Source organism: Cyprinus carpio, chromosome A15, assembly GCF_018340385.1.
Source record: "Cyprinus carpio isolate SPL01 chromosome A15, ASM1834038v1, whole genome shotgun sequence".
Classification (NCBI taxonomy): domain Eukaryota; kingdom Metazoa; phylum Chordata; class Actinopteri; order Cypriniformes; family Cyprinidae; genus Cyprinus; species Cyprinus carpio.
Genome location: NC_056586.1, coordinates 14,501,008 through 14,523,537, shown reverse-complemented (window position 1 = coordinate 14,523,537; position 22,530 = coordinate 14,501,008). Strand labels below are relative to the sequence as shown.

The 22,530-nt window shown below is 36.7% G+C and overlaps 2 protein-coding genes across 4 annotated transcripts; both read right to left on the bottom strand.

The window, feature by feature from the left end:
• Window positions 1–1,502: 1,502 nt before the first annotated feature.
• Window positions 1,503–5,783, bottom strand: LOC109104319. Of its 2 annotated transcripts, none has more exons than XM_042771136.1 (2): window positions 2,522–5,783; window positions 1,503–2,194 (listed from the first exon to the last, which is right to left on the bottom strand). In XM_042771136.1, the coding sequence occupies exon 1, from the start codon at window positions 4,000–4,002 to the stop codon at window positions 2,995–2,997; it is 1,008 nt and encodes a 335-aa protein (XP_042627070.1). In that variant the 5' UTR covers window positions 4,003–5,783; the 3' UTR covers window positions 1,503–2,194; window positions 2,522–2,994. Both variants share the same exon structure in this region, with proteins under 2 accessions (XP_042627070.1, XP_042627071.1).
• Window positions 5,784–8,292: 2,509 nt separating this feature from the next.
• LOC109103234 (tetratricopeptide repeat protein 12) lies at window positions 8,293–20,947 on the bottom strand. 2 transcript variants are annotated; one of them, XM_019116609.2, is made up of 21 exons: window positions 20,743–20,947; window positions 20,407–20,570; window positions 20,183–20,213; window positions 19,875–19,952; window positions 19,651–19,772; window positions 19,482–19,541; window positions 18,789–18,860; window positions 18,609–18,669; window positions 18,060–18,248; window positions 16,403–16,472; window positions 15,878–15,966; window positions 15,299–15,467; window positions 14,812–14,901; window positions 14,171–14,234; window positions 12,987–13,121; window positions 12,663–12,755; window positions 12,402–12,470; window positions 11,660–11,761; window positions 9,665–9,764; window positions 9,331–9,556; window positions 8,293–8,465 (listed from the first exon to the last, which is right to left on the bottom strand). In XM_019116609.2, the coding sequence occupies exons 1-21, from the start codon at window positions 20,798–20,800 to the stop codon at window positions 8,396–8,398; spliced, it is 2,112 nt and encodes a 703-aa protein (XP_018972154.2). In that variant the 5' UTR covers window positions 20,801–20,947; the 3' UTR covers window positions 8,293–8,395. The 2 variants fall into 2 exon arrangements, with proteins under 2 accessions (XP_018972154.2, XP_042627069.1); XM_042771135.1 differs by having other exon boundaries at window positions 20,469–20,570; window positions 20,743–20,754.
• Between the last annotated feature and the right edge of the window lie 1,583 nt (window positions 20,948–22,530).

Here is a 22,530-nt window from a genome sequence, read left to right as displayed (position 1 = left end):
TGCTGCTGAAGATGGCCCCTGCTTCCTCTCTGAGATGTGCAATTCGACTCTGAACGCACTGCTGAGATGAGAAATGGATAACCAATAATGTAATCATCCTGAAATCAAGCCATTACACGGAGCTAAAATAAATCCCCTGAACTTCTGCATACTTTAAACTTGTTTGCAGGCTCAATGAGTTATTTTGTTAGCCTACAAAATGCCGACCACTTCACTTTCTGTCTTGCAGTGACAGTGTAACAAGCTCGGGGAAGATCATTTGTTTAGAAACTGCAGATGCTGTCATCAAAACAGGGAGAGTAATGAAAAGGAGAAAATCTTTCAGCAGAAATATTGAGACCTCTTCAACAGTGATAAATGATCGGCAAGTTTTCATCTATGAGGCCGGGTTCAGACTGACCCTCTCACACTCAGAATGGTTCCTCAGACACACGCTCAGGTCACAGTGCAGGTAAGCCGCGGAGTAATTGATCATCTGGAAGAGACTGATGGTGAAGCTGGCCCTCTTTGACAGGATGCTAGGAAGTAGTCTAATGCCATGAGGGTCTATAGGCAGCCTGAGGGAGTTCACATCAAAGAGACGCATTTGCTCTGCGTGCGAACAAAACTAAAATAATGAACTTGCTGGGTGATGCAATCAGCGGTGAAACGTCTGGCGCTAAAAAGCATGACAATTAAATTCTGTGGATGCTATATGCAAATATCTGATGTTTTTGTAATTATGATAACAATGGGAGCAGTGGTTCGATTTAGTCCAATGTGAGATGGGTTATTTTAACATCATTTAACAATTATTTTAACATAATTTGTCATAATTTGATCACTGGCATATTGCCATTTATTAGTTTCATCATAACTCTATCTGTTTTCTAAATTAAATATTATTGATGTTATTGTGAACGATTCAGCCATGCATGCGTTTCATTTAAAAGAAAAAAAATTGAGCTTAAAATCAAAATGTCAAATATCTCAAATGAAAAACATTTCTGTGGTGACATATGGTGGATTTCTTCAATCATTACTGCACTAAAATAAAAATAAAAAGTAAAACATATTTACACAGCTTAAAAAATAACTACAATAAAGAACATATTTAGTGCAGGGGTTTTGTTTGTTTGTTTGTTTTTTTGTTTTTTGTTGGTATCTAAGCATTCTTTGATAAGATATGTTAAAATATATCAAAGTATCTAATCTAAAATTCTTAGTGCACTAAGCCTCACTGTTTATGTCAGTGTTAGAACAATATTTCTATTTCTTATTCTATAAATGGCATAGAATAGTGCAGAAGTATGCAAAATGGGAAGTGCAGGCTGCCTCCCTCTTTGCTTTTATTTGCTGTTTTCAGTGTACTCCCGAGCAATTTGCAAAAATGAGTGGTTTACCCACTTTTACAATGTTTTATATATGCACTGTACATTACTTCCTTATCAGTTTTATTTGGTGAAACACCACTGAGAAACAATTTTGCTAAACAAAAGCACATTAATGTACAGTTTTTGATTTGATCAGAAAGTTTAGTACATAAATTTACTGAAAGCAGTACACATTGTGCTGTCTCTGGATATTAGTGGCAATGTGCTATTGGCAACAGAGCTGAGAAAGTGAACACTTCACACACCAGCAGGGACACAGACATCAGCAGTTTACAGTACTGCTCTAGCAACAAAACTTTCAGCTCGATATAGGGACATGCTTTGCCCAGGATATTTATAGCTTTCTCAAGTTAAACAGTTTGAGGGAATTTTTTTTAGCCGTGATAAGGTGACCAATGTAGTCATATAAACAGGAACGAATGCTGATGTATTAAACTTTCACCTAAAAACGAGGAAGATGGGATCCGTATAATCCAGCCATGCTCGGAACATGTAGTTGATCTGGCAACATAATGTGAAATGTGTCCTGGTTCAAGGGCACCATGTGATTTCAGTTAATCTAAAATAACCTGAGAAGTGCACATTACCTGGAAAAAATGCAGCAGGTGGTGTTAAATTCATCAAGTCTGACGGTGGGCGAGAGGCAGAAGGATTTTATCTCTAGGTTCACCTGGCTGTTATTTGTTTTGAGGATGATGACGACACATAGGTTTCCGAGGGCAGGGATGAGATCTCCAGGCATGATATCTCTCTCCAAGTTCAGACTCATCTCTGCTGTGTAGTTGCCAGTGCCGCAGATATCATCTGAGATTTGCGCCAGTCTGGAAGAAGACAATCAGATGGTTAAAATCCAATTCAGTAAAGTGAAAATTAATCATGTTGACTACAGTTCATCATCCTGCTAGCATCTCTATAGATTGTATCTGTACTTGTGAAGCTAAAGTTTATTCAGTAACATAAAGCGAAAGTAACATTCCATCCACAACAGCAGCAGACATAGCCTACTTCTGTACTGATATCACTAAACTGAAATATCTATCTATCTATCTATCTATCTATCTATGCTGCTGACTGATCTAGCACTACACAAATGCTAATAAAATTGCTTGTTTTCCACATTTCAATTGATTTAAGTTCTGTGTCATTACCCGCTGAGAGAATCGGGTGATATAATCCTCCTCTTCCTGTTTATCACTGGCAGGTCTGACACAAACCCAGCAGATACCCCTGAGTCACTTTCAGCAAATGGAGTGGTGTCATGTGAAATATCTTCACTCCCTTCCCTGGACTGTAATGAACCTCTGGGGAGCGATTGTGTCTCTGTACTTGAGAAACTCAAATCCGTGTGGACAATAGGAGAGAACTTTTTCCCAGTAACAGCAGACTGCGCAGTCCGCCCAAGGTGTTTTTGTACAACTTCTGTTGCGCCTGAACTGGACATTTCGTCAGAAGGAAAGTTTGATTGTGTCGTTTGTGAATGCTCATTTACTGTTGAGAAAAATTCAGTCTGGTTTTCAGTTAAGTTCACATGCTCTTTATGCAACACATTCTGCATTTGAATAAGATGCAAAATGAAAGTTGGTGAAGTTATTCCAGTGAATGATTCAAGGGGTGACATGTTTTAAGCCCCTTCTGGTCGTGCTGCAGCTGTTGTGTGCCTACTGATGCCAGAAATTGGGCTGGATGTCATGTTCCGAAGATGCAATTTAACATTTTTTAAATTTACAAACATATGAAGTGAATCTTTGTGGTTATCAAGTCCAATTGTCTGCGTCATTGTTCGCGCAATAGATACTGACGGTGAAGCAGAGAAGGTCAAATGTTTTTTAAACTCTGTTTTTAAGAGAGCAACAGGGGAAACAGCACTGTGAATTGGGCTTGAAACAATCTTGTGTGAAATTGTAGTGAAAAAGGTATGATTCATGCCTACAACTGAATGACTGCTCTGATCATGGTGTTTCAGAGTTGTTGGTTTAACCGTGCCATCTTTCTTCTTTAAGTATGACTCAATCTGAAGTCCAGATTGTGATTGTGGTGTTTCTGTGAGGAATTCCTCTCCAGGGTGAGCTTCAACGAGCCGCTGGACTGATGGGATACTGCTAACTGTGTAGCTGCCGAAAAAAAGCTTCACAGTCCCTCTTGAGTTTTTAAGAAATTGTTGTTTGTCGTCTAATGGCAAACCAATCTTTCCAGTTGTCATCGAGTGATTTAAAACGGCGTTCTCACTAATACTTTTCTTAGAGATAGACAAAAGTTTTGTAAGAAATCGGGCATCTGTTGTCACTGTTTTTTGTGACTTACCGGAAGTTGTTGGCAGCAGCAAGGACTTATTTTGTGGAACTGTACGAGAGAACAGGGAGATATTGGCAAAAGACACCTGGGGTTTTAAAAACATAGTTGTTGTAATGAAGGTCTTTATTGTGGATATGTAGCTGTTAGGCGTCTGATGTGTTGGGGCAATGCTAAATTGTGACATGCTTTTGTTGACTGTGGTTGTATTTACTATTTTATGTCTTGTTAATCTGCTTGAGTTCATGTTTGGCCTCTTGGATATGTCGGATGGCGCTTTTTGTGATGCACTGTGCTCTAGGTTTTGGTTTGTGGAGTCAAATTTAGAAAAGTCTTCCATATTTGTGAATCTCTTCACAGTTGCATATGTAAACGAATGTGGAATCGATTCAGGAGCTTGAAGTGATACAAAAGGCTTTAATCTCTCTGAGGGAAAATGATTTAGAGGCTGCCGAGGCTGATGAACGTTCACTTTGAAGACATGAAACACATTCTTAAACTTTGTCAGAGGTTGAAGAGGCGCCGCTGTAGATAATTCATCAAACTGATCGAGGTGTTTTGAAGTATCTTCTTGAGGTAAAATGGTTCAGGGAGCCGCAAGTGAACTTTGAATCTGTTTCATGAATATTGGTTTATTACTTGTTGTAGTTGATTTCTCAGTGTTGGTTAATGAGGCAGTACTAAAGGCCATAAATTCACTTAGCCAAACTAGAAAATTATCCATTCTGTCTCCATCACAGTGAAATTAGATGTTCTGACTTCTTTGGTACAAAGATGGGAAGTTTTTAGAAAAGATGCAAAGTTTTGAGCAGCCAAAGAAAAATCACTTTTATTTAGACGATGAAGGAATCTTGTTGGTGAGGTGTGGAGTGTTGGTTTAATTTGACGCTCTTTACTTGATTTGGTGTGAAAAATCGATTTGCTTTTTAGTCCGTCCCTCGCTGAGACAATTCTTTGCACGGAAACATGATAGTCAGATATCAACCATGAGGCCACAAATTGTTTTGTCACATGCATTTTGCCAGCAGCTGTTACCATGTTTGAAAAATAATTCAGCGTGGTTGCGTCTGGAATCTTTGCAGGGGACAGCTTTAAAGAGGAGAATAAAAACATAGAGTCTGGGAGCTTTAGTGACACCCCGAAGGGTTTTGGTCCATTGGTGCTTGGATTTTTGCTGCTTTCTGCCATTTTATTAACTATTACTTGGCTGGTTGATTTCACTTGTAATGGAGTATTAAGGATCAGTGAACTTGATGAAAGCAGATTCTTCTGGTCTTTTGGCTCATGCTCAGATCCATTTCTCTGATTTTGACCAAGCTCAGTGGTTAAAAGCCCTGTACCCTGCAAAACTGTAAAATGCATAATAGTTGAATGGTTCTTCTTCAAAGAAACCTCTTCAGTACGATTCAGAGGGTCATCAGCTCCAAATGACTCCAGAGTAATTTCAGTCTTGTTTTTGCCCTGTTTTTCCACGCTCTCATTTGACTCTCCAAGGTTATCAATTACTGCTGGATCAGTGGCCGATACCATGGGAATGCCATTTGCGGGTGAACGAGTAATAGACTCCAAGACTCTTTGATTCTTGCTTTCCAGCAAAGCATGAAAAAAAGCAGAGATCTTTTCCCTGCCTCTGGACAGATGAGAGGCAGGCGTCATGGTGTCATTTATCACTGACTCAAATTCAGCCTCTCCTCATCATTGGAGATGATGGTCTCCGTCAGACTGAAACGGCTTCGCTGCTATGCCATCCTCACCTGTTGAACGTGAACCTGTACCATAAGCTAAGACAAAGCTCGGCACATTTGAGGTAATTGCATCTTTATGGGTGGTTGTGGTTGCATTTACTGTACTAGAGTGCTGCATCTCATGTGGCTTATGGAACAAATCTGTCCCTGAAGAACTGATTACAGCTATAGTCAGGAGAGTAGGGCTTTCAGTGGAAACACTTGCACTGTTGTCACTGGAGCTGTTTTGCTTTTCTGATTGCATAATTGTTATGAAGGTTGGTCTCTTGGTTTGCAGGGAAAGCCTTGCAGATCCTCCTCCTTAGCATTCACTGAAAAAAGCAGTTGCAATTTGGATTGTGAGATGCCTCATAAAATACACATAAATGCCTATAGTATATAGTTCAAGAGGCATTAAAATTTTATGACTTGAATAGATGGTTGCAGTAAAAATTATTGCATGCATAAGGATTGTTCTGTAACATAATACAGGTAAGCGAGTTGCAACATCTGCCGTAATTATGTAAAAATATCAACAAAAAATTATATATAAAATTATAAATTGCATAATGTATAATTATATACAGAAATAATTATGATTTTATATAACTTTTAATTTAAAAAAGTATCTTTTTATAATTTTGATTATAATTTACTTTAAAGAAATTATGAAATAATTAACAGTTATAATTCTGCAATATATATGTAGTACTACATATATTATATATTTAATTAACATGCTATAATAATATATTAGCACATTAAATATTTAATTAACAATACAATAATTATTGTTCTTTTTATTTATTTTTTTATTAAAACTAAAATTACTACAACCATAATAATTACAAGCATTAATATTACAACTATAGTTTATAAATTTTAATATCTTTAATCAGTCATGTCTTATGACATTTACTGTTGGTGAGAAAATCACTTAATTGTGCTATATCGGTAGTTATTAAGGAAAAACTTAGTGTACATACCTGTGAGTCCAAAAATGAAAAATCTGAAACCAATCCCCATACTTAATCCTTTCTCTTGGTTTCTTTTAAGCTTCACATACATAAAACCATAATGTATTTCTACTGAGATGCACTACACAGGATACTATCCCAACAGAGCTCACACTACACTCTCTGCAGGAGCCTACTGTGAGCTTTACCTTGCTCTCTAGTCATTTATAAATTGATTAGATTACTGACACGTGAACAAAAGGAAGCTGAGAAAAATAAATTGGATTTCTGTGTCAGTAGTATCCCTCATCACCCTCATCGTGTTTGACTGCGTATAATTTTTCATGCTCGCTTCGGCTTTTGTGAGCTGCTATGATAAGGTAGTATTCGAGTCATCCATTATTAAACAGATTCAGATAAGACTCAAATAGTGTAGAGAGTCTCATTAAAAGAGCTTGTATTTTATCTTATTTTTTCATGTCTTTTCCTCTTCAGGTGAGTTTACACAATTCCTCTGACAGAAAAATTAAAGCTTAGTCTAATCCACTCATGGCCATTAACGTATATGTGTGCCAAGAACTACATTGGGTAGAAATTGTATTTATCTGCACCACTGTTCAATTGCTGGAGAGTTCAAAGACAAATGTCTTTGGGGGGCTGGTTCTGTCTTTAATTTAAGAATATATAAATGTAATTTAGATGGCTAAAAACTCATCTCTTCTGTGAGCACTTGACCATATCCAGCTGACTCTTTAAAAAAAGTCTTATATGGTTTCACTATTTCTTAAAACCCTGCCTGTTCTACAAAATACTACTCTTTTGTTAGCACTTCTTGTGTTTTTGCTCCTTATGATGAATTGCTATGCTGTCTTACTGCTTTGGATAAAAGTGTCTGCTAAATGAATACATTTAATATGTAGAAATATGATATTAAAGGCACCGTAAGCCATTATTGACATTCTTCCTACTACATGACAGACATCACTGAAAAAGGTGTCTTGAGAAATCACACCTGTCACTTGGCTCTGTAAAGACCAAAAAAAAAAAAAAGTTGGGATACTTTTTCTTTTTCATTCAGAAACAGCCAATCACAGAAAGCTCTCTGCCTCGATCCCTGCCTTTCATGTGTCTGGATTAAGAGCATTTATAATACCATCTATGCACATGGGCACTTAGGTCTCAATTTAATTGTTTTTGCTCTAATCTAATCAAAAGAGCCTTTCTTAACTAGATAGCACGATGCTAAGGTAGCAGGCTATGCTGTTAGCATGCTAACCAAAGGCTACAACAATGTGATGGCATTTTCTAGCCATTTATAAGCATTTCTAAAAAATAATAGGCACCGAACATGCAGAGTGACCAATGGAACAATAGTTTTAGGCAATGGAATCACTTTGGGGTTCAACGACACACTTCTAAAATAAAATTGAGTAGAAGGTTCCATATTACAGTCTGTTTGTGAAATCCTGTCCCAAACCCTGGATTACACTGTCAGACTCATATCTGCTAAACTCTTATAAATTATTTCTTTTTCTTATTACATCATCAAATATTTTCTAAAGCTATCAAGTCTGCAAAGATGAGCAGGCTTTAACCATAATTATCTTCAAATGCAATTTTATTAATCTTTTTTATTTAACACATGAAAGCTAATATTAATCCATTTTTCAACAAACAGAAAGCAAAATGTAATCAAGACAACACACTTCCAATGAGTCATTTGGGATGAAAGAAAATTGAAATGTTTCGAATATCGTCCCAGGGCAACATGTTCTCTACAACAGCAGATACCACATGTCAGTGTGAATTCTCTCTAATTAAAACGAACACAGGAAACAGCTGCCTAATCAAGATAGGCCTTAAGGCATGACAGTAATTTGTGGCCTCACTTAAGATGAGCGTCTTCAGCTGTAAAGCAAAGGACAGCATTCTTCTTTTTGTTTTTGTGTTTTTGTGTGTTTTTTTTTGTGTGTGTGTGTGTGTGTGTGTGTGTGTGTGCGCGGGTCCTGAGTTATGAGGTAATTTACTAAGGTACCAAATGACTGGTAGTGGCTCACGTGATCAATCTTACACAGGAGTGTAGGATTTCTAAACCATGGAGCTCCCTGAGTTTTTCCATGTGCCTGAAAAAATCAAAACAGAGATCTATCAAACCAACAGAATTAGGTTCTTTTTCATTTTGACCACACTCTAAACTCTAAACAGCCAAATAAAAAACAGCGCTAAGAATATGAAAGGCAGACAAGCGTCAGCCAGTTTGCTCTGCATACAAAATAGGTTCATCAGTTATGTATAATATTTTTGGCAGTGTGTACTCTCAACTGTTTTCTGTCTAAAATGTCTCTTTAAGGCTGCACTCTGAACTCAAGAGTTTTGAAATCTCACTGTAAAGACTCGTGCTCGGAGCAGCGTAACCTCTAAAAAGTTGAAAGCTCATCAAAGATGAATGCCGTAAGATTTTGACTCCTCTTTGTTGGATTGTCTTTGTTAGATGCTGACTGGGAGAACAAGACATTTCAAGAACACATAACTAACAGAGCTGCTACTTTTCTCAGACCTGAGCTTGTGGACACTTTATAAATTAAAGATGAAGGGGAAAAAAACTCAAGAGTTCTTTAGGTCATTAAAAGTATAAAGGCCCAATTGGTAAATATTAAAAGAGACTCCTACATCTGTAAAAGTGCTCACTAACAGTCCAAATATGAGACAAGAATATAAACTACTTTCAGATTCAACAAACAAATATGTTTATATCTGAATCAGTTCATTTAGGATGCCTTGTTTATGTCCTTAAATTGTCCATCTGAGGTGTTTTAATTCATTATGCATTCAAGAAGTTCATCATCTTGTTGAGGTTAATTATAGGGAGGCATTATCTTTTCACCTTCATGTTTCCCAAAGTATCACTGCTGTGTATAAGTACAACAGCATGAATGTTAATCAGTATAATACAGGTGACTGCAAAAGGCAAGTCAAACTTAATTATACCTGGGCTCTATTTTGCACAGCTTCCCAAGAGTAATGGCTGCATTCTGCTGAACGGCTGCTCTTTTGGCGTCTCCAGCGGCGTGGTGTAGCAGCAACTGCACACAGTCTGTGCCTAGGAGGCTAACGGCAGCTCCATCCACTTCTAAGCAATGGCCCAAACACAAAGCTGCGTTCCCCACCACCAACTCATCAATACTGCCCAGGAGATTTCTCAAAGTGTGCAGCCCTGAATGAATAAATGTGCGTAGTGCACAGAAAGTTTCACAAAGTCACCGTAAAGCCACAGAACTTAAGAAACGTTATTAAATCCAATCCTCTGACTCTCAGAACTCACGTTTGTCAAGCTTTACCAGCTCGTCACGGGCTTGTGGGATTGAGGCAGTACAGAAAGTCAGGGCTTTAATGGAGTATCTGGAGCTCATCTCTCCTCCTACCTAGCAGGACAGAAGGACAGACACACAAGCAAATTTCAGTTAAAGTTCTACGACTGCACCTGCAATACTCTCCTGAGATAAAAACAATATATCTGGTCACCAGAATACAAGAATTTTTAATGGTGTTAAACTCCTTATCCTGTAAAGCCTGAAATTTTAAACAATATTTGGAAATAAATATTGAATATTAAAAAATGTATCCCAATTACTTTTTATGCATTATATTTGATACAGGACTTGGTTTGACATGATCCGGGTATTATGGGATTTACGGATCATAATTTCATAAAGGCTTTTTGTTTTGATTTGTGGTTGTGAAATACAAAGTTTCAATGGCACCAAACGATAGAGAGATTAATTATTTTTTTATAGATTTTATTTAATATGCCAGGCTTTACAGGATTAAAGCGTTTAAACTTTCAACTAGGCTAAGATGGTATTTTCAGTAGTGACTTTTCACCAATTTAATGCAAAGGGCATAATCCCTACCATTTTAAATATCTTTTGTCTAATTTAATTTGACTTTATTTCCTTAAAGGAGCCATGTGTAATGTCTGGGAAAAAAATCAAGTCAAACTCCACATTCCATACCAGATGGGGGCAGTATGCCTCAATAAAGTGAATTGGTCTACTCTAGAGTAACAAACGAGAAACGGCGTAGTCTCTATGCTCCGCCCCTACCTTCACAACAACCCTAGAGCCATAGCCGAAGCCTAAAGGACGTTTTGCCTCCAGAGGAACGTTGGGTGATGTCAAGTGATTTTGAAACATGACATCTTCAAGCTACTCCCCTTCACCTTTACCAGTGAATATGTTCATATTCGTTTTGTTCATATTACATTTTGAATTGTATATACACATTATTTGAATTAAATTGATTTGACAGACAGCATTCTGTCAACATCATTGGTCAACATCAGACAGCTGATGTTGACCAAGCTAGCGCCAACCAACGTAACCAGAGCTGCCAACTCTCAAGCATTCACCGTGAGACACACGCAATTGACTCTTTTCACACGCTTTCAAAAACTTGACCGCTCTGAATATAGTGAGTGAGTGCGCGCGCGGCCGGGGGGCTCTCTCTCTCTCTCTCTCTCTCTCTCTCTCTCTCTCTCTCTCTCTCTCTCTCTCGGGTTCATTATCATCGAAGACATTTCAAGCTTCTTAGGTAATATTACATTTTAGCATCAGCTTGGTAGAGACGGGCTTTGGTAGATAACAGGTGAAAACCGGATCGGATCTGTGGGTAAGTTATAGCTAGCTTACTATCAAACGCAGCTACGGTTAGCCATCGCTAACATTAGCACGTTTATCGAACAGCCTTCGATACATTTCTATGTTATAACTTCCCGAAAAAAAATACGCAAACATATAAAACAAACTTCTAGCGAAATACTAACAGCATCTTACTTACCAATCCAAAAGAAATGTTGCAAGTTCGGAGTCGAAGCTCATTTCTTTCAAGTCCATCAGTTGTCTCCAGCGATGGAAAGCAGTGCCGATGTTTTACTCTGTTTCGGCTCCTTTTCTTATCGGATTTGATTTGTGATTCCGAGCGCGGTTGCTTGACATCAGCTTCAAGTACGCCCACAAGCCGTGCGAGTTATTCGTGTATTGCAGGTTGACTGGTGGTTATGTTGCCCGCATACCGCCTCCCATGGCCGAAACTGGTATTACGACACCTGTCGGGCCGTGGCTAGTAATGCTAATGCTAATTAAGGTTGATATCTCTGCAGCACTATAACTTGACATTTTTTTTAATGACATCATCGCCCTTATTTCTTCTCATTCTTTTGATGCGTGTAGGTCATTTTTTGGATATTTTTACCTCAATTTTTACACATGGCACCTTTAAAGACACTATACTGAATTCTAAAACCTGATAGAGGATCTACCTTCAGAATCTTCAGCAACTTCTTCACTACTCCATTTCGCACAACTTCTTGAGTGGCATCAAGAGACATCGGGAGGAGAACGCTCAGCAAACCTGCAGCTCTCTGAAGCCAAAACACAACAAGATAACGTGTTTGATACCACTACAGGATGGTTAGGACATTTCAGAAAAATACTCCAATGTATTTTGTGGCGGCTTGTCAAAATTGCAGTTCAAGCGATATCACAGCACTAAAAGTCCACCACGAGGTGGAAGCAGTCAGTTCCATCATATATAAAGGGAGACAAAGACAAAGTTCCTTCACCTTAATAGTACTCTGAGAAACAGCCTGACTGGAGAGATATAAAGAGCCAAGGAAGCAAAACCCAAGCAAGCAACCTAGAACCAACCTAGATTTACAGAGTCAGAAAAAATAGTCCCCAGGCTAGGGCCTGCAGCTGCCATGGTAATCATTATGTAAATACTTCCATGCATGCAAAATCCTTCTCTTGGGGATGTTAGCCATCTAAGGACATCCATATATTTATACTCTGCATTTCCATTTTTGATCCTGTAGAAACCATGTGTAAATGTTTTGTAGAGATGATCTAGAGATGCTAATATCCACAACCACCCACATCCTGCAGGATGAACATTTCAATAATTAATGTGCAGAAATCTCCAGTTCAAACGTTCTGGCGGCTCCAGTCATCAGGGGTTAGGTTAAAGCTTGCTTTGGCCTTGCTAAAACGAATTCAACTCACTGTGATGACGCCTCCAGAGGAATCGCTCAGCAGGTCCAAGCACCTGCTGCTGGCCAGAACAGCGTGCTCCTGTATGTTAAAAGAGAGCCAAAAAAAAAAACATTCTCTCTCAATTGTCCTTTGGTGTTTCAGACATGATTGCAACATATGGAGAGGAAAGGCGCTAACAGAACATTCTGTCTATCCAAGGCCCTTTGGCTACAAAAGTGCTTGATGTTTCCGATAAGGGCTGGCCTGGAGCCCACTGTATTCCTGCTTTACCTGGACAACTTGAGAGGGATTTGAGGCTAAGTTGAACATCAAACCCAGGAGGGGATAGAGGACACTTCTACATTCACAGCCGATGCACTGCTTCTGCAACAAAAACAAAGCTAAATCTTGACAGTGCCGGAAATTCATGTTCTTTTGCAGTTTTAGCATCTGTTTCACAGCTAATGCAACAAGATAGCAAAAAGGAGCTTAGAAACAAACCCTCGGAATCAAAATTCACAGTGCAAGACATCATACATAATTCAACAATGTTCAAGGACAGAGTATTTGGGAGCTTGGTTGTGATGTAAAAGGTTATCGTTTATCCAAGCCTACCATAGTTTGGAGAGAGCATCTCCAAAATTCACTACGTCCTGCCAGCTTTTTACTGATGGCATCATCCAGAGCCATGGTCCCGATCACAGAAATCACAGAAGCCAGTGTCTTGTGGTCGGCTGTCATGATATTTGACTACAAGTGTGTTGGAAAACAGCATTAGTTAAAATGTGGATGATTTTAATTATATATATTTAAAATATTTATATACTAACATTCAAAAGTTTGGGATCAATTTATCAAAAGTGACTTTATAATGTTACAAAAATTTCTATTTCAAATAAATGCTTTATATTCATCAAAGTTCCCTAAAAAATGTATTATTGTTTACACAAAAATATTGAGCAACACAACTGTTTTTAACATTGATAGTAATAAAAAAAAAGTTTTTTTTTTTCAGCACCAAATCAGCATATTAGAATGATTTCTGAAGGATCATGTGACACTGAAAACTGGAATAATAGCTGCTAAAAAAAAGCTTTGTCATCCCAGCTATAAATTACATTTTAAAGTATATTATAATAGAAAAAGTTATTTAAATTGTAATATTACATACTATTGCTGTTTTTACTTTATTTTTGTTCAAATAAATGCAGTCTTAGTGAGCAACTTCATTCAGAAACATTTTTTACATTTTACCGACCCCAATCTTTTAAATGGAAGCGGGAGTTAATTATGAAAAGCTAATTATGTAATTTTAATAATTATGAATTCTAATTATTAATACACAAAAGATAGAACAAAGTTTGTGTGTGTACACCCTCCTCTTACCATTCATAAAAAGACATAAGTGATAAGTACAATTACTAATCATTTGATTTAATTGGATGTCTACATAGACTGTAATCTATGTTGCACTGAAATGCAACAACATATTTGTTTTCCCTGAAGACTGGGATTTTTTGCTGCCAGAAGACTAATTCGTTATTATCATTTGTGAGTACCAACTTTTAAGATTTAGGACGCTGAAATACAGAATTGAGAAATGAAAATGCTTAAATGCATTAAGAATCTTTGATCAATAAGAAAAGGTTTCTTTTAGAATAAAATTATAACTGTTTTGCTGAAAATATCTGAGACATCCGACAATAAAGTATTATTGATTTGAATATTATAGGCTATTATACTTTAGATTATTATAATTATTAAGAGGATGACTGTAATGATGTTTCATAATACATCACCAGCAGATGTTCAAGAGGAAGGACAAACACTGCTGTGAAGTTTTCCCTTGACTGAATCTTAAATCTGAAAAAGACAAACAGCAACAACAAATGATTAAATAAAGAAACTAACTACTAACTAAAAAAGCTCAGCAGACTTAAATCCTCAGATAACCCTCTCACAGTAATGCACAAACAGCCAGAGGGGCAAAAGATAAAAAGGCGTTATAATGCAGTGGTTGCTGATCCAAGCAGAACTATAAGGTTGATGACGCCCAATGTACAACTCTTGACAAGACCAATATGCCTATACACATCCTTATCTAGAAACAAGACAGCGGCTTGCATTCACTGAACACTTTTCACTGACTATCTATCAAACTGTTACGCCCTCCTCATTTCTTTCTATGCATGAAGTGGCTGTCTAATTCCGTCTCCTGGTCACCGAGAGCACCTTATTCTATCTGTAAGGTGTTGAATGACTAGAAACGGCGAGAGGCTGATCTCTTTCACAGAGATAAATGGAGGGATTTGTGAATGTGATAGATTGTTTAATCTTAAATGTGTTCATTTTGCATTCTCAAGGGACCTGGGCTGTTGAGTTGAATGAATTTGAATGTGTCTCGCATGAAAACAGGGCATGGTATATTGATTGTGCATACTTATTTTCTGCAGCCAAGTTCTCCAGAACTGTAAGCGCCAATGCAGAGCTCATATCTCGGCAAACACAGCTCATCAGGTTCTCTGCCATTCTACAGGGGACAGATCGCATTCATTATAGGCTCATTAAAAGGACTTTAATAAAACATGCTATAACAGCAGGAGGTGTCTGCATGCTATAGCTAATGAGATGAATCACAGATATCATAGGAACACCACATTTAAATCTATCTCCTGCTCTGCTTTCTAAAAAGCATAGAAGGTTGAGATAAAACTGACATCAAAGTGGTTTTAAATAAATATTAGTAAATATAATAAAAACAATATAAATATTTATTAGTATTATTAATGATGCTTTAAGCATATACTTTTATCTTTAATCTTGATCTAAAATGATAAAATAACATCACAGTATGTCTTTGCATTGTGGCATGCCAATCCATTTTGGTCTAAATGCAATGCATTCAATATGACGCAAAAAATACATACTGGTTTGAATTCAGGTTGGCGATGAGCACGTCTCGTCCGTGCTGAGTTTGTGAGTACACACTTAGCAATTCCAGGTTTTCCCTCTGTATTTCACGTACTGGTGACGCCAACAGCTGGACCATGTGTTCTCTAGTACCGGGACACTCCATCAACAGCTGTTGGTTCTGCTCTGGAAGGAGCACATTTATGGAGAAGGTTTAATAAAGACAAATGCAGATTTAGTTGACCAGTTAATGAGATTATAACTGAAGGGCACAAACTACTTACTAAAGAGACTTTTAATGCGGGAGGCAATAACAATTTCACTGCTAGCAGGCAAGAACAGGATAAATTGATATTGACTTGGATTTAGACAATTTTACGAATGCTCATTACTTTATAAGAAGTCTGGGAAAGCAGAGCCAGATTAAATGGTGTCGATACATTTAAAGTTTTCTAAAGAGAGACTGTTTAAGAGTATAAAAAGGGAAAGTGCAAATTGGATTGCTATTTTTTCCTCAGTAATAGCATCTTTCATTTTCAAGGTCTTTGAATAAGATTCATACATTCTGTACGCTCACGTTCTGCATTTCATCTTACCATTTCCACTGCAAACTGTCCTCCATAGTTTGACGATGGACAAGCATAGATCAACCGAATATGGATCTTTTGAATTCTGTGAGAGACAGCTAAATACAGAAGAGGAAAAAAACTGAGATGTTCACCCAAAAACAGAATAATCTGCTTTTGCATCCTTTTTGAAGCTTGAAAGCTCCATTCCTCATTCAGCATACATGCATGAAAAGGAACAACCGGCACATTCTTAAATTTCAACATATGACATGATTATACAGCATGATTATTTAAATGCATTCAAATTAGTCAGTTCATTTAATAGCATATTTGGTTGGAGCAAGACAACACCGATAAGAGAGGAGAGAAAGTTAAGACGCAATAAATCATATGTGGATTATGTATGCACACTTTATGATACTACAGTAAGATCTTCCCATAATTCAAATTAAACACAACTTCTAGAGACCTTTACACCACAACAGCCATTTTCAAATGTGCAAAGTACATTCTGACCACAAACGGTCAGGTTCAGTTCTTTAGCAACCTTACCTTCTTACAGTGTTATTGCCATTAATGATACTGAAGCCATTGTTTAATCTGAATAATGTCTTCCCTGTACCTGTGAAGGACACCAGATAAGGTCAGTGTTAGTAGGTGTGTAGTGAGAGCAATATATCAACACTACATCACAGTAGCCAGACTCAGACACACAATACACTCCGTTCAAGGGCAAAAGAGAGTACACGGAGAATAAACAAAAGCTCATCAAGAATAAGAGAGTGCTGCCTTATCTATACAAAGGCAATGTTCATGTGGAAATACTAGAAATTAGTTTACAAAGAGCTATTCGGGTATCTTTCCTGCACAAAACATTTGGCAAACAGCTTTCTGTCTTGGAGTGCTTTCAAGATTATGCTACACAATGTGCAGACCCATATTTTACCTTTGTAGAATACTTCTGACACTTTTTTTTAATCAAGGATATCTGCTGGAAAGGACTGCAGTACAGTATATAAAGTGGGAAGTCATATTAAATGAATGTGTTTTCTTTAGCAATAGTTTTTTGGTTTCTAGTTTGAAAAAAGTAAAAGAAAAGTTAAACATCAAAATATTTTTTCTAATATCTTTTGTGTAAACAAGTGAATGCAATATCATCACATTCGTATACATTACCAGTCAAATGTTTTGAGCCAGTAAAAGGATAATTTCAACTGATCAAAAGTGACAGCAAAATTGTATAATCTTACAAAAGATTACTTTTTTTTAATAAACGCTGTTATTTTGACATTTCTATTTATTGAAGAATTCTGAAAAATATGTATCAAGGTTTCCACAAAAATATAAAGCAACAACTTTTTTCAACACTGATAACAAAAAGAATATTTCTTGCACCTAATCAGCATAAAATGATTTCTGAAGGATTATGTGACACTGAAGACTGTAATTCAGCTTTGCCGTCACAGAAATTAATTACATTTTAAAATATATTTAAATAGAAAACAGAATATTAAATTCTATAATATTTCAAAATAATAGTGTTTTTAGAAGAGGCTTCTTTCATAAACACTAAAAAGTCTTACAGACCCAAACTTTTTAATGCTGGTGTACATTCAGAAAAGAGTCAATTATATAATAAAGGTAGAATTTAATAGAAATTTAATTGAATTAATTTAATTTATGTGTGTGTGTGTGTGTGTGTGTGTGTCACATAAGGGCAAGTTGACAATCTAAATTGTCAAAAGGGTTTGCTGCATTGAACTGTGCAGTGATATACTGACACAGGATCAGAATTGTGCAAAAACAAACTGAAAGGTAATGCACGCATTCACTAACAAAGTCTAAAAGCCTTGAGCTTGTGCTTGTGATAGGACTGTGTCTGTCCTCTGTGGCTGATCATGAGGATTAGTTTCCTCATCATGAACTGCAAATGAACCACAGGGCAGAATCAATGAGCCCTCAGCACAAAATTCCGCACTTCTCTCCTCTCTGTATCGATCCCCAGTGCAAGAAATATCGCCCTGGTTGCTGGAACAACACTGGGTAAACCGAAGTCATATTTCACACAAATCTGAGGTTTAAGGCTGGCATAAACATTTGTTCATCCTACCAAAATCTGCTGGAGTTCAGTGACAATTAATAAATATATAAATATATATATATTTGATTAAAATAAACCAAGGACTCTGAATTAATCATGTGAACTTACAGTCTTTAATAGCCTGTGAGAGGAGCTCCAATCCACCACAGTAGTAAAGATTGATCTCATTGGGTCTGTCGAGCTTCTTCAGCAGCTCTGCTACTGCCATGGCCTGCTCTGTTCCCTCCTGTAGCTCTTCCCAAGCTGCCTTTTCCTGGAGAAATGCCTTCTCTTCCAAATCCACTTGTCTCAGATAAGCTAGAGTAATGCAAGATAATGCGATTGCTTCATGAACATATTTCTTTTTTGCAAATTCATGTGGAAATATTCAATTACAATGCATAGAATGGGAATGCATAATGCCATTATTCCGTGTGAAAAGTTCAAAATCAGTTTAAATGAGCAACTAATGTTCTAAAAACTGCTGGTGTAAGCATGTGACGAGAAAGAGGGAACGTGTGAGAGAGACTCATGTAAAACTACAAGTGAATTTGGATTATTCTGAGAGATGCTTGACTAAAAGGTATAAAAACAATGCTAATCCTACCCTGGTGCTAAAGCATGGACCTAAAGTATATTGACCTTGCTTAAGATCCTCACAGCATTTCTGGATCATACCTTTGACCATGGTCTCACGCTGTGGCTCTATCTCCAAAATTTTTTGATAGCAAATCCTGGACTGAAAGCGAAGCAAACGTAGCAGGATAAAAGGAGAAAGGTCAAATAAAGTGAGAAATATAAATGTAATCCAGCTTTAGACTTGAAAAGACAGAAGGACTTCTACTGAACGATACTTACCTGTTTGAAATCCTTGAGTGCCAGGTGAGATTTTCCCATGTGTACATATGCTTTAATACACTTCTCATTGCACTGTGAATGAAAGTTTATTTATTCACTAGCCACTTGAAAATAACAGAAAATTGCATTTAAGTAATAAACTAGAATCAGTAATATGATTTATTTTATCCCAATCTAGGGTAAATTATTATTTTACCCAATCTATTACAACTTATTACAACTTTTCTAAATTAAAGCTCATTTTGATATCTTTTGTGGGGCATAACAATTTTTTTTTTGTACTTATTACAATAACTTTGGTCTTTCAAATCACAGTCATATGGTGTGACCAGCATTCAGAAGCACTGGCATTTTAAACTAGATTTTTACTTTTTTTTTTTTTTACCCTAGACACTCTTATTTGTCACTGACCCAATAGACAATATGTTGGATTTACAGGGATATATTTATTTATATATAAATAACTCTTATTTAACTTTCTAAAAGTTTTCCAAAAGCAAAGACTATTTGGAGCTGCTCAGAAGGAACTTCAACCCAATTTTCCAATGTTGCACAACTATCCAGTTCAACAGACGCCGCACTATGTAGCCTACTGTTCACACCAGACAAGGAAGGATGAGAAACTCTCTGCTTCGGATGACACTGAAAAATGAGAGGGCACTTCTCTGACCTCTTTCCCTGTGTTTTACTCACCCTCAGAGCCCACTCACAGTCACTTATGGCATCCTTATATCTCTTCAACTTGATAAAGGCCTACATAATACATGAATGTAAGAGACAATAAAATCACAAAAGGAGCAGTCTCAAAGAAATAGCAGTTTTGATACTGATGTTTCAGACTCGTTCTGAAACATGGAAGTACCTGTGCTCTGTTTGTGTAGAGAGCCTGCATGTCACGCAGCTGCTCCAAGCCTTCAGTATAAAACCTGACAGCCGTTTCGTAGTCACCTTGAGTGAAAGCCTCATTCCCCTGCTCCCTTAACGCTGCGGGTCAAACGAGGACAAAGCAAATCTAGACGTCACAAACTGACAAAGCACACAGAAAACAGAAACTGAAATTTCGCTCTCAGGCTTCGGCGTACCCACCATTGGCTTTTTCCTCCTTCATCTTTCTTCTCAGTCTTCTCTCCTCGGCATCTTTTTCTAATATCCTCAAGAAATTCTCTGACGAATCGAAGAGTACCACAAACCGTTGCAAGATTTATAACGAAAAGACAAGAAGTGAAGATGAAGGTGAGCTAGTTGGTATTGATTTATAAATCATTTACAAGACTCCAAGGGCAGACATCCAAGTTTTATGCTTGAAAGCAAATTATTCAACAGAGACATAACGTTAGAAGTCTTGTCAACTGCCGAACCGAGAACAGATAAGAGACTTTAATACACAGACCTACCTGGATTTTGACTTGATTCATACTGGATGTTCTAAAAAGAGGAAAACAGCTGTAGTTTAACTTAGTAACATTTGAAAAAATGCATGCTTTTTGAAATATTAGGTATTGATATAAAGCATGTAACAGTCAGTTGTTTTCATTTATTACTGACAATCATGACATTTAATTAAAAATGCTATAAAAGTGTGTTTTTCTATTTCCAGTACAGACTACAAATACTGTACCACTGGGCCATTTTCAGATGAAGGATTTTTGTTTATAACAGTCTTATTGATTTTGGTTTTACACGGTTCATTCTGCTCCAGGGATGAGATGAACTGATCTGCCTTAGAAATCGCTTTCTCCTGGCGCGACACATCGCTGGAATTTAACTCTTTTACCAACTCATCTGCAATCAGAACGAAACAATATATTTTTTTTAATTCCCTAATTAAATTTAGCTCATGATGATATAAAGAAATGTGTGATCTGTTACACTGAACGAGTCCCGTCCTGTCCGCACTGACGTCAGACGACGTTTTATAATCAAGAAACATAAGTTGTAAACAAACGGCACTTACTCATTTGATCAACATTCCTCAAAAATCTTTCGAGATCGTCGTTATCTTGTAAAGTCATGCTTGAAAACGACTTTACAAAGCCCACCGAAAGAGAAGTTCTATGAAGAGAAGCGAGCACTGATCTATATATGTTCTATATTATAGATCATTGGAAGCGAGGCAGTTTTGTTTGCGGAAGTGTATCCGTAACCATAGCAACAGCAGCCACGTGCAAGAAGAATTGTTTCTCCTGCTGGTAGATACTTGTAACTACATCATCACGCGCGGTCAAAATTCATTTTCCTTTTCATTTTAAACTGATTTATATCCAGTGTTTTCTCTACAGCAAGCTGGATGACTCTCTGGAAAACATCACTATGCCCTTGTGCAAGGACACAGCCACACTCATTCCTTTTGAAAACATAACTTTGAATTACTGCTGAAATGTATTGTATAAAGCCAGAGCTCTAGGGTTTATGGGATGATGATGAAGGTGCTCCAATGTATTCATAAATATGAACAACGACTGAGATGTAGTCCAAAAGCAGACACACTTAAACAGACACAAATGTTTTATTGTTTTAGATATACATACTTTATTGATCCCTAGAGCAACATTCAGGCACAAACTAGCAGCAGTATCAAATGTGAATAGCAGAAAAACACCACTATAAATGAATAAAATGCAATCAAACAAGACAAAACAATGAGTGCAATGTTATGTGTGTAAGTATTTGGTAACAAGACTGTTAAAGTTGTATTCTGAGACACCCGAGAAGTGCAGATGGACTGTCTTGTAGAGATAGTTTGTGTTGCGGCTCTAAAATGTCATCGTTATAAATTTGCCCGGAGCATTCTGTTTTGTTAAATCTATTTTAAACTCAAAGCTCAGGCCATTATTTCGTAATATCTTCTGCAAATGTTTGTCTTTCTTTTTATTTAAGTCATAATCTAATACAAAGAGTCTTTTAACTACTGGGTCGTGACCATAAAATTGGTCGAAGGTCTGTTTTGATACAGTCATGGACAGTGGGAAATGACGGTTTTCTAATCACAAATAAATTAAATGCAATAAATCATTTAATTATATCATCCCATTCCACAGAAACTAACTGCATAAATCTAGCAAGGCTTTATATATATATATATATATATATATATATATATATATATATATATACATATATATATATGTGTGTGTGTGTGTGTGTGTGTGTGTGTGTGTTTTTATTTTATATATATATATATATTGTGTGCTTTGTATGTATGTATATATATATATATATATATATATATATATATATATATATATACATACTGTATATATGCTCATGTTTAAAAAATGTAAAGATACAGTAAATACAGTCAATTTGACATCTTTCTCTCTTCTTTTGGAAAGGTGTGGAAACACTATATTGGATTTTTTTATTTTACTATTTGAGCAAATTTATAATCATACATTTATATTCAATAAGTTAATTGATCAATTTAATTTAGTTAATTCTGTTCATTTTTAATTCTCTTTATTTCTACTGTTCATTTTATGTGACTTTTCATTTTGTATGACACCGTATTTGTACATTGTCTAAATTTATTTATTAAAATTTCAAGATTATATTTTCATTCAATTATATTCATTTCATTCATTATATTTTCACTACCCCCTGTATTGTTTAGTTTCTTTTCTTAAGAAACTGCACCCGTCCAATCAAACGGTCAAATTCTGTAACATGCCTTTATTTTCGAAAACTACATTAAAACTGGATTCAACAGAGGTTTGTTTGCTGAGCCTATGCAGTGCATGGAAAT

What these genes read in the sequence shown, in the direction of transcription:
- LOC109104319 (XM_042771136.1), bottom strand. Translation starts at nt 4,002, where the DNA reads ATGGAAGACTTTTCTAAATTTGACTCCACAAACCAAAACCTAGAGCAC.
- LOC109103234 (XM_019116609.2), bottom strand. Translation starts at nt 20,800, where the DNA reads ATGACTTTACAAGATAACGACGATCTCGAAAGATTTTTGAGGAATGTT. An exon ending in GAGGAATGTTGATCAAATGA is followed by an intron (nt 20,571 to 20,742) that starts GTAAGTGCCGTT and finishes TTCTGATTGCAG; the next exon opens with ATGAGTTGGTAAAAGAGTTA. An exon ending in GATGCTCTCTCCAAACTATG is followed by an intron (nt 12,756 to 12,986) that starts GTAGGCTTGGAT and finishes TTTTTGTTGCAG; the next exon opens with AAGCAGTGCATCGGCTGTGA.